This window comes from Procambarus clarkii, chromosome 13, assembly GCF_040958095.1.
Source record: "Procambarus clarkii isolate CNS0578487 chromosome 13, FALCON_Pclarkii_2.0, whole genome shotgun sequence".
In the NCBI taxonomy this organism is placed as follows: domain Eukaryota; kingdom Metazoa; phylum Arthropoda; class Malacostraca; order Decapoda; family Cambaridae; genus Procambarus; species Procambarus clarkii.
Window position 1 is genome coordinate 34,855,153 of NC_091162.1, and position 15,491 is coordinate 34,870,643.

The 15,491-nt window shown below is 45.2% G+C and overlaps 1 protein-coding gene across 1 annotated transcript in view; it reads right to left on the minus strand.

Moving 5' to 3' along the window:
- Positions 1-2,604: 2,604 nt before the first annotated feature.
- Positions 2,605-15,491, minus strand: part of LOC123753641 (peroxisomal acyl-coenzyme A oxidase 3-like) — a 171,150-nt gene continuing 158,263 nt past the window's right edge. Inside the window, exons 6-8 of the mRNA XM_069324089.1 lie at positions 9,781-9,896; positions 3,216-3,376; positions 2,605-2,973 (exon numbers count right to left, since the gene is read on the minus strand). Coding sequence (XP_069180190.1) covers positions 2,605-2,973; positions 3,216-3,376; positions 9,781-9,896 — 646 coding nt within the window. The remainder of the gene's footprint in view (positions 2,974-3,215; positions 3,377-9,780; positions 9,897-15,491) is intronic.

Here is a 15,491-nt window from a genome sequence, read left to right on the forward strand (position 1 = left end):
TGGAGCTAAAATTAACGTAGATATATGACCGAACCTAACCAACCCTACCTAACCTAACCTAACCTATATTTATAGGTAAGGTTAGGTTAGGTAGCCAAAAAAAGCTAGGTTAGGTTAGGTTAGGTAGGTTAGGTAGACGAAAAAAACATTAATTCATGAAAACTTGGCTTATTAGGCAAATCGGGCCTTGAATAGTAGGCTGAGAAGTGCGTTCTGGCTATTAGGTACGACATATATATATATATATATATATATATATATATATATATATATATATATATATATATATATATATATATATTATGATGTACACTTTATTATGCAAGGTTATACAGTTACATATCTGATTTTATACAAAAAATGAACATTAAGAGGACACAAGAAAAAGTTCGCTTCCTAGAGGCTGTAGATTTCCTCGAACTCCTCCGACGCCGGGCAGGAACCGAGGATGCAGCGGGCATTTCCCCTCTGGATCGCGACACTGAGGCGCTGAAAGAGAAAACTTGCTGCTCTAGGGTCTCTTGTGGTGTCAATGAGCTTGGAACCAAGATCCTTAAGAAACCTTCTTGCACTCTCACCCCATGGGCCTAGGGTCTCAGACCCTATTGGAACGAAATTGTACCTTTGATCTAATTGCCTGTACTTGACTGACTTTTGTTTTTCTCTGTGTGTCGCTGCGGCTCCTGCCGTGCCGGCAGAGAGGGTGATGTATGTCGTTGCCAGGGTGGATACGCAAGTATAGTCCCATGCTAACTGCCTGCCACCCTTCCACGGACGCAGTGTGATTCCGTCTGGTCGGCCGGCAAAGCTAACAGAGTCACGGTTCAGTAGGTTGCGGGGCTCTCTCTCCGCTGGACACTGAGCAGAGGCAAGGCTTCTTTTAATGATGTCGTTGACTTCGTCGTGTCTAGTGTGCCAACCACCCGATTTTCCACAGTGCAGGCCATGCAATCCATATTCGTCAGCATCTGCCTCGCCGCAAATACACCTGTGAACAGTGTGGATAGGGGCAGCAAGGCGGAGAGCGACTGCAATACGGAGCTCCTGCGGATCAAGACGTGTGCCTGTCGCAGACATAGGGACTGCCAGAAGGAAGTCCCCTATATATATATATATATATATATATATATATATATATATATATATATATATATATATATAGATATATAACTGCTATTATTTAGCCATGATAGTATTACAGAAGAGCCTGAGTGTGATAATGACTGTATACAATGTTCAAATATCAGTGAATCAATGCTGTTCACGATGTTCACAGCGCTAGCCACAGCACCACAGCATTATTTCGTCTATCTAGGAATCTAGAAACAACTTCATATGTTACTTTACAAAATAGACCTGTGATCAATTATTCATTTACAGAATTTAGTGACCAGGATTGTTATAACTGCAAAATTGTGGTGATAATTAGTGCTGTGCTCAGTATTGTGGGAGGAGGAAGTTTGGTGAGGGAGGGAGGGCATCAAGGTAGCCTCATTGTGTGTGGCAGCCACTCTCGTTTTGCTCACCATACTAGCTTAGTGGTTCGCTATGGTGAACACATATGTACATGTGTATATACAATGTATGTACATACCCATGCACATATGTGCATAGTAAAGTGGGAGGAGCCATTTTGGTGAGGGAAGTGGCGTCGTAATCATAGTGTCGTCTGCTGGCTGCTGTGTGAGTTCTCGTGCAGTGTATGGTGGCCACTGTGCTGTTTGGACAATCCCAGCTTACTTGCACAGTTATGGTGAATAAAACGTCTAGATATGTATACATAACGTGTGTAAATAGTGTAATAAAAACAATAACAGTATGGTGGGAGGAGGAGAAATGTTGGCGAGTAAGGTGTAAGGAGTAATCTAGGTGTTAAAGGAGTGAGGGAGGGCTGGCTGGTACCTTGATACCTGCTTGATAACTGCTTGATGGGGTTCTGGGAGTTCTTCTACTCCCCAAGCCCGGCCCGAGGCCTGGCTCGACTTGTGAGAGTTTGGTCCACCAGGCTGTTGCTTGGAGCGGCCCGCAGGCCCACATACCCACCACAGCACAGCTGGGTTTGGCAGCTCACACTCACGGAGTTCTGAGTGTGTTGATGGTGACTGTATATAGTGTGTGGTAGTGTATAGTGTGTAAATATATTGTAAATATACATAAATGAACATTTAACATTGGATATATGAGCAATATATGTTGAGACATTTGAGACACATATAATACAGTGTCTGGGAGCAATACAGATGTTCTACTACCATAATATTGTGTACGTGTTCATTATATATAGGATTGGCAAGAAAAAAAAGCAAGTATATTTGGATATGTACGGAAAAAAATGAAAAATAAATATTTGTGGCAATTCGCGTATGTTTGAGCTGGCGGGCGACTGGCTTCGGGAGTCTACGTCACGGGCGACCACCAAATCGTGACATCACACGCCATTTTCCAGACCCCATTGAGGCCAAAGTAATTACAATTTTGATTTTTTTTACATATCTGATCAGGGAAGGGAATTTAACATTTTAAAAAACAAAAAGAATTTTTTCCCGAGAATTTATTTCCTGTGCAAAGGGGGGTACCGTATTTGGAAGGCGAGCAGCACAGTGGTTAAAGCTGAAATATAGATCCAGTGTCATTTATAAACACCTCAAACACGAGAGTAACCACACAGGGCTGGAACCATATTTTTAAATTGGAGGGACTATTGAGATGGTTGGCAACATGGAGAAACTGGGGAGCCTTCCCAGAAAAATTATAGCCTACATATATATAAAAATTATATACTACAACAATAACTTTGTTAAGCAAAAACATAAAATATAAAATTGGTCTGTAAAATTCGAGATAACTTACAACTCTGCCTTTGTTAGCAGCATCAATCATCTCCATACGAAACTTTACAAACATCTCATGGAAAGTTTTATTGAAGTTATCCAGTGCGTACGTTGCTGCTATAAATGGGAATAATCTCCATTGCTGAGGAAAAAAATAAGAACATTCATAAATTATATAGCACTTTTTGGCCACATTTCCTATTATAAGATTAATACAGTAAATGATTTATATACAATAACACCAGTTTCAGAAATTTTAATACAACCAAGTGACCTTAAAAATTTATTTAAAATTTTTTCACTTCCTAAGATATATTTTATTTTAACAATGAAATAACAGTTTATAAAAATAAAATAATGCAAGTGCAACATTAGCACAAGTACCTGCAGTGGATATTCAATAACAGGAAGCTCCTCTTCTCCTGGACCAAACTGCTTACGAACAGCAGAGTAGCGGACAGCAATGGTAAGGGCTTTCTTCAAATGTACAACCCCAAATCCTATGATTGCTATGCGGCCTTCTGACAGGTTGCCAAGGGATGCTCCTAAAGATTGTGAAAAACACATATTTAAAATAAATCTTTAATAACTTGCATAACCCTTAACTCCTAAAGTATAATTAGGGGTATATACATGCATGGTTTCCATGCACTGTACAAACATTTTTAACCACTTAACTGCGCCAACCGAGTATTCTTGGTCGGCAGGAAACTGCGCCAACCGAGAAAACTCTTTTTTTGATTTTTCGGTACCAATTCTAAATGTGTACTAGTTGGTTGTGTACTAAATGAACTCTTAGGACCGCTAGTGAGAGACGAAAGATAATGCTCTGTCTGTGAAATTCAAACCTTATTGTTGTTAGAACATAAGGGTCATAATATTGGTGAAGCAAGGCGCAATAAGGACCTAACACAAAGGTCAGATGCCAGTGATACAGCACCTATGAGGATGATACAGCAAGAGTATCCAGTTGTAGCTCTGAGTGTCACCCTTGCAATCCTATGCTATCTCCAATTTATTTAGATGATACATAGATGTATCGTTTTCTGCGTTCAGTGATGATACATCTGATACAAGTAACATAGATGAACAGTGTTAGCGGCTTCCATGGTAGTGTTGTCCATAGATATTTTCATGAATACCTGAATCTCTTCCTAACTGACGGACCCTCTTTGAGGCTGGCTGAATTTCTTTCTGACTGACGGACACTCTTTGAGGCAAGCTGAATCTCTTCCTGTGTGGGATCATACAAAGCAATCTTTGAAAATTACAGGAAAAATTTGAAATTTTTCGTCTATTTAGAAGTTTACCTGTCATCCCTCCAATATGTTCCAGTTTCCAGAGCAACCTCTTATGAGGAACTCTGTCGAAAACCTTTTTCAGGTCCAGATAGATGCAGTCAACCCAACCATCTCTTTCCTGTAAAATCTCTGTCACTCGATCATAAAAACTGAGTAAGTTCGTTACACAGGGTCTTCCAGATCGAAAACCATACTGTGCCTAATATTATATCGATTTTCCCCAGGAATTCTACCCATTTAGTTTTAATTATTTTTACCAATATTTTGACTATTACACTTGTCAAAGATACCGGTCTATAATTAAGGGGGTCTTCCCTACTTCCACTTTTGCAGATTGGAACTATGTTAGACTTTTTCCACACATCAGCTACAACTCCTGTACACAAGGATGCCTGAAAAATCAGTTGAAGTGGAATGCTGAGCTCAGGTGCACATTCTCTCAGAACCCATGGTGAAACTCTATCTGGACCAACTGCTTTGTTCTTACTTAGCTCCTTGTGTATTTTTTCCACTTCGTCTCTAGACACTTCTATGTGCTCTATGTTGTTCTCTGGAATTCTTATTGTGTCTGGTTCCCTGAAGATTTCGTTTTGTACAAACACACTTTGGAACTTTTCGTCTAATGTTTCACACATTTCCTTTTCATTTTCCGTGAATCTATTTCCAATTTTCAACCTCTGAATATTATCCTTTACCTGCAATTTGTTGTTTATGAATTGATAGAATAGACCTGGTTCTGTTTTACATTTGTCTGCAATCCCTTTTTCAAAATTTCTTTCTGCCTCTCTCCTCACTGCCGTGTAGTTGTTTCTCGCATCTTTGTATGGCTGGTATGTTTGGGGGTTTGGTCTCTTCCTGTATTGAATCCATTTTTGTGTCTTTTGGTCTCTTGCCCTCTCGCAATTTCTGTTGAACCAATCCTGTTTCCTAATTCTGCATCTCTGTTTTGGTATATTTTCTTTTTGTGCCTTTATCGTATATTTCGCAAATCTTGACATACATCTCATTCACTTCCTTGCCTAGCAACAAGTCTGTCCAATTACACTGACTTAAAAAATTATAAGGTCGCCATAATGTCCTCTCCTGAAGTCAGGTTTTTCAACTGCTTCAACCTCCTTATTTTCTTCCAGATTATAATGTATTGCATACTTTATTCCCAAAAAGACATGGTCACTTTTACCGAAGGGAGGAAGGTACTGAATGTCAAATATTTCTTCCTCCTTCCTGGTAAATATCAAATCGAGCATGGAGGGAACGTCCCCTTCCCTCATCCTCGTAGCTTGTTTAACGTGTTGATACAAGAATGTTTCCAGGTTAAGGTCTACAAATCTACAGGTCCAAAAATCTTCTGTTTTAGCTTCATATGTTTTCTAGTCTATGGATTTCAAGTTGAAGTCGCCGACTATCAACAGTCGTGATGTATCGTTATCCGTTCTCGCTATAATCTCTATCATTATTGTTATAACACCTTCTCGTTTACTATCTAGCTCCACCTTTGACCATGTGCTGCTTGGTGGTGGACTATATGCATTTATGATCATTAGTTTATCATCCTCATGGCAGATCTCTAGTGCTATTATGTCAACTTCTTGTGGATTAGCAGTCATTATTTCGTTCACCTTTAGGTGTTCTTTCACCAACACAGCAGCGCCACCGCCTTTCCCAATTTTTCTGTCCCGTCTCCAAATTGAGTAGCCCCTTGGGAATATGACCTCGTTAAAAATAACATCTTCAAGTTTTGTCTCCTTGAGTGCAACAATGTCTGGTGTCTGCAGCTGTATTACATCACTTAACTCCAGTAACTTTGATCTTACTCCATCTATGTTGGTGTATGCAATCATCAGGAACTTCTTCCCCCTCTCCTTATTCTTCACTCCCCCTCTCTCTAATGATTTTGTTGGTTTGCTTTTATTATGTATTCAGGTTGTGAAGAGCAGAGGTGCCATAGGCACAATCAGAGAACACTGTATAAACATCAGAGGTCCGCGGTTGTTCAACGTCCTCCCAGCAAGCATAAGAAATATTGCCGGAACAACCGTGGACATTTTCAAGAGGAAACTAGATTTATTCCTCAAAGGAGTGCCGGACCAACCGGGCTGTGGTGGGTATGTGGGCCTGCGGGCCGCTCCAAGCAACAGCCTGGTGGACCAAACTCTCACAAGTCGAGCCTGGCCTCGGGCCGGGCTTGGGGAGTAGAAGAACTCCCAGAACCCCATCAACCAGGTACCAGGTATGTACCACTTTACTGGTCTGCCTACCCCTATCACTTTGTAGCAAAAAGAATTGATTGCTTCATTCCTGCTCTCATTTAAACGTTTTGCCTCGGCACGGTTCAGTTTCAGCTTCTCTCTATAAACCCTGTGTTGAGTTGAGGTGAGGTGAACCCAGTGTATCCGCGGCCGTTTAAATCTTGCGTAGTACTCCAATACATCATATGATGGGATGTGCAATTTATAGCTAGTCTTTCAACCCATCATATGATGTGTTGCGCAACTTAAGGGTTAAACTAAACTAAATAAAACCAAAAATATACTGTAATATGATAGATATATGCTATTTGAGAAATTATTCAAGTTACTGGTGGCTCACACGTCCAGCGCAAGTGGACAGGTCTAATCCGTGTGTACACTACACCATGCTTGTTTTGTTCGATTTCGTCACCATAGTTCAGTGACTTACAGCTTCAAAATATTAAAATTAATAAATAGGTTTTAAAATAAGTATTTTTATAGCTCTTATTATCGTAATAATGTTGCTAAACTAAATATATAACCCAAAAATATATAATTTGATGTTAATCCAATATTTGAGAGAAATTTATGTTACTGGAAATCGAACACAACACCATGCTTCTTTGTTCGATTTCGTCACCACAGTTCAGTGACCTACGGCTTCGAAATAATGAAATTATTAAATCAGTTCTAAAATAAGTATTTTTTATTGATACCGACGGGTATCATCCCCGAGGGATTCGCAAACCACGTAGTTCTCTGTACTTGGTGGAAGTTCCATGGGCCATGCTTGTGTGGTGCTAGGGTGTTTGACAAATAGCTGATGGTCATCTACTCTGAGTCCAAGCCATCATCTCCCTCTCTCCCTTTTGTTGTTATTTATCTTATATTCCCCTCCAGAAAAAGAATTCTCTTTTGCCAAGACACCTTTGGGAATAAGCTAAGGCCCCTTGGGCTAGAGCCCTTTCAGATATATTGTATTGAATGTAATTAAATTAAAAAAAATTCTGTGCCATCAGTATCTCCACATTCCTGTCCTGATTCCTTCTTCCCAATGCACCAGCTCCAGCAGCTTGAGGTCAGACACGTCTTTGCTAGTGTTGCTTCCAGCAGCTAGTGGTCAGGCATGTCCTGGCTAGTGTTGCTTCCAGCAGCTTGTGGTCAGGCATGTCCTGGCTAGTGTTGCTTCCAGCAGCTAGTGGTCAGACACGTCCTGGCTAGTGTTGCTTCCAGCAGCTTGTGGTCAGACACGTCCTGGCTAGTGTTGCTTCCAGCAGCTTGTGGTCAGGCATGTCCTGGCTAGTGTTGCTTCCAGCAGCTAGTGGTCAGACACGTCCTGGCTAGTGTTGCTTCCAGCAGCTTGTGGTCAGACACGTCCTGGCTAGTGTTGCTTCCAGCAGCTAGTGGTCAGGCATGTCCTGGCTAGTGTTGCTTCCAGCAGCTAGTGGTCAGACACGTCCTGGCTAGTGTTGCTTCCAGCAGCTTGTGGTCAGACACGTCCTGGCTAGTGTTGCTTCCAGCAGCTTGTGGTCAGGCACGTCCTGGCTAGTGTTGCTTCCAGCAGCTTGTGGCCAGACACGTCCTGGCTAGTGTTGCTTCCAGCAGCTTGTGGTCAGACACGTCCTGGCTAGTGTTGCTTCCAGCAGCTTGTGGTCAGACACGTCCTGGCTAGTGTTGCTTCCAGCAGCTTGTGGTCAGACACGTCCTGGCTAGTGTTGCTTCCAGCAGCTTGTGGTCAGACATGTCCTGGCTAGTGTTGCTTCCAGCAGCTTGTGGTCAGGCATGTCCTGGCTAGTGTTGCTTCCAGCAGCTTGTGGTCAGGCATGTCCTGGCTAGTGTTGCTTCCAGCAGCTTGTGGTCAGGCATGTCCTGGCTAGTGTTGCTTCCAGCAGCTTGTGGTCAGGCATGTCCTGGCTAGTGTTGCTTCCAGCAGCTTGTGGTCAGGCATGTCCTGGCTAGTGTTGCTTCCAGCAGCTTGTGGTCAGGCATGTCCTGGCTAGTGTTGCTTCCAGCAGCTTGTGGTCAGGCATGTCCTGGATAGTGTTGCTTCCAGCAGCTTGTGGTCAGGCATGTCCTGGCTAGTGTTGCTTCCAGCAGCTAGTGGTCAGGCATGTCCTGGCTAGTGTTGCTTCCAGCAGCTTGTGGTCAGGCATGTCCTGGATAGTGTTGCTTCCAGCAGCTTGTGGTCAGGCATGTCCTGGCTAGTGTTGCTTCCAGCAGCTAGTGGTCAGGCATGTCCTGGCTAGTGTTGCTTCCAGCAGCTAGTGGTCAGGCATGTCCTGGCTAGTGTTGCTTCCAGCAGCTTGTGGTCAGGCATGTCCTGGCTAGTGTTGCTTCCAGCAGCTTGTGGTCAGGCATGTCCTGGCTAGTGTTGCTTCCAGCAGCTTGTGGTCAGGCATGTCCTGGCTAGTGTTGCTTCCAGCAGCTTGTGGTCAGGCATGTCCTGGCTAGTGTTGCTTCCAGCAGCTTGTGGTCAGGCATGTCCTGGCTAGTGTTGCTTCTAGCAGCTTGTGGTCAGGCATGTCCTGGCTAGTGTTGCTTCCAGCAGCTTGTGGTCAGGCATGTCCTGGCTAGTGTTGCTTCCAGCAGCTTGTGGTCAGGCATGTCCTGGCTAGTGTTGCTTCCAGCAGCTTGTGGTCAGGCATGTCCTGGATAGTGTTGCTTCCAGCAGCTTGTGGTCAGGCATGTCCTGGCTAGTGTTGCTTCCAGCAGCTAGTGGTCAGGCATGTCCTGGCTAGTGTTGCTTCCAGCAGCTTGTGGTCAGGCATGTCCTGGATAGTGTTGCTTCCAGCAGCTTGTGGTCAGGCATGTCCTGGCTAGTGTTGCTTCCAGCAGCTAGTGGTCAGGCATGTCCTGGCTAGTGTTGCTTCCAGCAGCTTTTGGTCAGGCATGTCCTGGCTAGTGTTGCTTCCAGCAGCTTGTGGTCAGGCATGTCCTGGCTAGTGTTGCTTCCAGCAGCTTGTGGTCAGGCATGTCCTGGCTAGTGTTGCTTCCAGCAGCTTGTGGTCAGGCATGTCCTGGCTAGTGTTGCTTGCTTGGATCATTTAGCTTGTTTGTCTTTAATTTCTTTCTTTCTTCAGGCAGCAATTTGTTTGTTCCACCTATTTTTATAGCAGGGGTTTCTTGGTTTTGGCTTTATCTATGGTACCCAGCTCAGCTCACTTTATAGTGAGCTATATTCTGGTTCTGGCACATGGAAAGAGAGCATGAAATTTCAGATACCTGATGCACTTCTCAAGGCTTAGTTTCACTAGAATGCAAGCTATGGGAAGGTACTGCCTAGAAGTAACAGAAATTAACAAAATTAAATCCGGCTTGTGGAAATCTGCAAGGAATCGAAAACAAAATAGTCTAGGTTTCTGAGGTTTCAAAAAATATATAAATGTATATTTATATAATCTCTCAAAATATACTTACCAAATCTCTTGCTGGGATCTTTGTATGGTGTCTTGTAAATGCCCTCTGGAGATACATCTCCAGTACGATTCAGAAGATTCTCTCGAGGGATGGCATAGTGGTCAAACATCATTATCCTAATAAGAGTTAAACAAATATGAAGAATGAACAATTTATTGTAAAAAAAGAAAAAATTGAAAAAAACAGCGCTGAATGTAATGAAACGCCATTTTCTGGGTGAGACCCAGAGGCTCCCCGGAGCTATTTAGGCTGATATGCTAATGTCTGACTTTGGCATCAGTCATGTGTATGGAGTTCTGTGGGCCTACCTACCTGAAAAAAAGAGGAAGAGATGCAGATTGGAATGGGAATGTCGTTCCCTCTATAGGCGAAGAAAACGAATTGCAGAACAACTTGAGAGTCGCACCCTATCTCAAGAACGGCGATGAAGGTTAGGTAGAGAAATAGAAACAATTGAACTCAAGCTACAAGAATCATACAAAACCCAGGAGAGGCAAAGAGAGCAAAAGGCCATTAGTGAAATAGAGAGAAATACGAAATATTTTTTCTCCTATGCAAAATCAAGATAAAAAACCACATCTAGTATCGGGCCCCTGCGAAAGGGAGATGGAACTTTCACCGATGACAACAAAGAAATGAGCTAGTTACTGAGGAAGCAGTAAGACTGTTTATCAATAAGCCACTAAACACACTAAAGATTGATAATCCAAATGAATTTTTCATGGATATGATACCAACATCAAATCATAAATCAGACGTCACCCTATTCCCATTGGATTTTGAAGTAGTCATAAACAGTATGCCTATGCACTCTGCACCAGGCCCGGATTCTTGGAACTCCATATTCATCAAGAACTGTAAAAACCACTATCGCAGGCCCTTCACATTCTTTGGAGACAAAGCTTAGATACTGACGTTATCCCTCACATACTAAAAACAGCAGAGATAGCACCACTCCACAAAGGAGGAAATAAGGCAGAGGCAAAAAATTACAGACTGATAGCACTAACATCGCACATCATAAAAAATTTTGAGAGAGCTAAGAAGTAAGATCACATAAAACATGGAATCACAGCATCTCCATAACCCCGGACAACATGGTTTCAGAACAGGGTGCTCTTGCCTGTCACAGTTGCTGGACCACTATAACATGGCATTAGATGCCATGGACGACAAACAAAATGCTGATGTAATTTACACAGATTTCGCAAAAGCTTTTGATAAATGTGACCATGGCGTTATTGCACATAAAATGCGTTCAAAGGGAATTACCGGAAAAATAGGCAGATGGATCTACAATTTCCTGACCAACAGAACCCAATGTGTAATAGTCAACAAAATAAAATCCAGCCCATCAACCGTGAAGAGCTCAGTCCCCCAGGGTACTGTGCTTGCTCTAGTACTTTTTCTCATTCTCATATCGGACATAGACAAGGACACAATCTATAGCACTGTATCATCCACTGCAGATGACACTAGGATCTTCATGAGAGTAGGCAACATAGAGGACACAGCAAACCTTCAATCAGATGTAAATCAGGTCTTTCTATGAGCTACAGAAAATAATATGGTGTTTAATGAAGATAAGTTCCAGCTCATGCGCTATGGAAAAAATGAAACTATAAAAACAGAAACCACGTACAAAACTCAGGCAAATCATAACATGGAACGAAAAAGCAATGTAAAGGATCTGGTTGTACTCATCATATCGGAAGACCTTACCTTTAAAGAACACAATAAAGTATCCATCACAACTGCAAGAAAAATGGCAGGTTGGATAACAAGAACTTTTCACACTAGAGATGCGGTACCGATGATGATACTTTTCAAAATGCTGCTGCTCTCTAGAGTGGAGAACTGCTGCACAATGACAACCGTCTTTCAAAGCTAGAGAAATTGCTGACCTGGAGAGCGTGCAGAGATCCTTTACTGCTAGAATCCACTCAGTAAAACATCTAAACTACTGGGACCAACTAAAGAGCCTAAATCTGTATTCCCTTGAGCGCAGGCGGGAGAGATACATAATCTATACGTGGAAAATAATAGAGGGGCTGGTCCCAAACCTGCACACAGAAATAACATCACATGAGACCAGAAGGCATCTCAGGATGTGCAAAATACCCCCATTGAAAAGTAGAGGTGCAACAGGTACTCTGAGGGAGAACTCTATCAACATCAGAGGCCCAAGACTGTTCAACACGCTTCCACTACACATAAGGGGCCTAACTGGCCGACCCCTCACAGTGTTCAAGAGAGAACTTGACAAACACCTCTAAAGGATACCTGATCAACCAGGCTGTAACTCATATGTCAGGCTGCAAGCAGCCACGTCCAACAGCCAAATGGTTGCTGGAGTCCAGCAACCAGGAGGCCTGGTCGATGACCGAGCAGTGGGGACGCTAAGCCCCGGAAGCACCTCAAGGTAACCTCAAGGTAAGGGACCCCAAGCCAGAACCTCACCCCACTCAGAAGAGGCACGGGGAGCAATGGCCTATAGAAATCCCCGTGTGGTTGGAAGCATTCTATGGCTGCCATTGACTGAGTCAGGCACCCAGAAAGATAAGCGTCCCAAAACAAACCTTTATTCTGGTGAAAATTGCTACATAAAGCCGAACAAGTGGATTGAACTCTCCAAACAAAAACGAGCAAACTAGTATGACGTCACACTTTGCCGCGCCACTGCCTGCGCAGCTCCCCCCTCCCAGGGAGGGGGAAGGGGGAGCCCCACTCCCCCGCACCAGCAATCCACTTCTCAGTTCTGAGGCTGGACATCAAAACACGTGAAAAACTGCCAACCGGGGCGAGGGAGTATGTTGCTGGGGAGCCTCCAGGCCTCACCCAGAAAATGGCGTTTCATTACATTCAATGCTGGTTTTCTGGGGGGAACCCCAGAAAACTCCATGGAGGGGGCTACATGGAGCTACCTACCCAAAGATGGAAACAAGAGGGACCTAACCCGGGAGGTGGAAGTCGCACACACCCCAACATGAACCGGAGACAAAACCGCAACCACCAACCAAAGGCCACACAGGCCCGACCAGGCCCAGGAACATCAACGAAGGAACGCAGAGCCAACCATCGAATGATGTGGGGCACGGAGACAGGTCCTGACAGCAAGCTGGCAGGACCAAACTAACCGGCGAACAATCCGAGAGACTCACATCCTGGAACAGGGAAGAAGGAAACCCGGAACAATCCAAAGCATGACCCCGGCCATGGCAGCCGCAGCACGCCAAGCATGGCGAAGTGCCGCAACCGAACAACACATGATGCACCCCCCACCAGACAAACCAAGCATCAAACAACCCAAGGATCCCATCCGGAAAGCAGCCGAGCTAGTTGTCGCCTGAAAAGGAGACAGCTGCAAGCGCATAAACCTATCAGGAGAACCAAAAGAGCCGAAATCCATGAGCCGGAGGAGGGCACGAAGTACTCCGACCAGACCCCCAGAGGCCAATGCCAACAAAAAACCAGCATTGAATGTAATGAAACACCATTTTCTGGGTGAGTCCCGGAGGCTCCCCAGATCTTACCAGGCTGATATGCTAATGTCAGACTTTGGCATCAGCCATGTGTACGGAGTTCTTATGGGCCTACCGGGGACCACGAGCCAGAACCTGGCCCCCTCAGAGAGGCAAGGGGAGCAATGGCCCATAGAAACCCCCGTGTGGTTGGAAGCATTCTGTCTGCCATCGACCGGGTTAGGTACCCACAAAGGTAGGCGTCCCAAAACAAAAACCTATTCTGGTGAAAATTGCAACTAAAAACCGAAGAGTGGATAGAACTCCCCAAACAAAAATACGTAAACTAATATGACGTCACCCATCATTGCGCCGCTGTCTGCGCAGCTCCCCCCTCCCCGGGAGGGGGAAGGGGTAGCTCCAGACCTACCACGCCGGCGATCCACACCCCAGTTCTGAGGCTGGATGTCAAAACATGTGAAAAACTGCCGACCGGAAGGAGGGACAGAATCCGGGGAGCCTCCGGGACTCACCCAGAAAATGGAGTTCCATTACATTCAATGCTGGTTTTCTGGGGGGAGCCCCTACGGCTCCCCGGAGCTAACTACCCACAGAGGAAAAGAATAGGGACTGACCCGGGAGGCGGTCATCGCACACTACTCAACCCGAAGTCGAGACAACAGGCTGCATCCGCTGACCCAAAGCGACACAGGCCCAACTGGGCCCAGGAACGTGTACAAGGTAACGAACAGCCAAGGACCCTGTTCGACCGCCAAATTTCCCATGCCCAAACGTCCTCCCAGGATACAGTACCAAAGACGGCGGCAAGAACTGCGAAATTGCGGACGTCATGGGCATGGAGATAGACCGCAGGCTGGAGAGCCCTAATCGGACAAAAACAAAATGCACCCCCGGCCCAACCAACCAAGCATCAACAACCCAAGGACCCCTCCAGAAAGCAGCAGTCTCATTCTCCGCCAGAAAAGAAGGAGAAGGCAGCAGACGACCAAACCGATCACTCGGACCGAAGGAGCAGAAAACCCCTGCGTAGGAGGAGAGCATGAAGCTCACCTACCCGACCCCCAAAGGCTAATGCCAACCGGAAAAGAGCCATTGAAAAACAAATCGGAACTGAAGGGGCCACAAGAAAACGAGAAGAAAAGAGCACTCTGTCCAATGACCAGGACGGCTCAAGCGGCGCAAGAACAGGCCGGAGGTGAAACAAGCATGAGACAGCTTACAAACGGCACAGATGAAAGTCCGAAAGCAAGCCGAAGCGGCTCCACCAGCGCCGCATAAAACGAGTCGACAGTATGTGGCAAGTCGACGGTCCCCAACCCCCAGCAGAAAAGCCAAGCCGACGCCAACAAATACAGCCACCGAAGAAGGGACAGAAGGAAAAGGAAGGACCGCTAAAACACCCCATACTGCTGCCAAGAAGCACACAGGTGGGACACCAACAACGAAGCCACCTGACCACGAACGGACGCGAGATACCTGAGGCAGAACGTAATCAGCCCTGCCAAGGGTCATCCAAGCCTAGGAAGAGGCAGAGCCGCAGGAAGATCTCGGGTGCGACCACCAAGGAAGCAGAGACCCGGAAGCCCACGCCGGCAAGAAGGAGATGGAACGTCTGCCGAACAGAAAACTCCCCAACGCGAGCAAGCTCGCCAGGGGATCGAAAACCACGGGTCCAACGTGAGACACCAGAGAAGGGACATTGCAAGAAAAAAAAACAGGCAGGGCAAGCCAGGAAAACAGGAAACCAAACCTGGCAACAAGAAGGCCAAAAGGTACAAACAAAACACAACAGTGTGAAGGAGGAAATTATAAAAAGACTAGCAGAAACGCCCCAGCAGCCAGGAACAAGAGTGAAGCAGGAAGACGAGAGGAATGCATAAGGAAAGGAAGTGGCGGAGGCCAACCCCACACCCAGCGTCCAGTTCACAGAAGAACCCAGTAGGCTTTGGAATTGGAACAAAGTGAATAATAGGGAAGGGGCGAGACGAAGAGCCCAAGCTCATCCCCAGCCAGCACAACTAGGCGAGGACAACGAGGCTAGGACAGAGAATCCAAAGAATATGGAATAACCAGGCCTGGCACAGCAAAACCGGCAAGGAAGGAGGGCCCCAGAAAAATCAAGGGAACAAAAAATTCAAACAAGGAAGGCGCCAGAAGGAGCATGGAAAGGCCGAACAAAACGGCACAACCATACCCCCACACGTAGTCGCAGTATCAAAACCGCAGCTA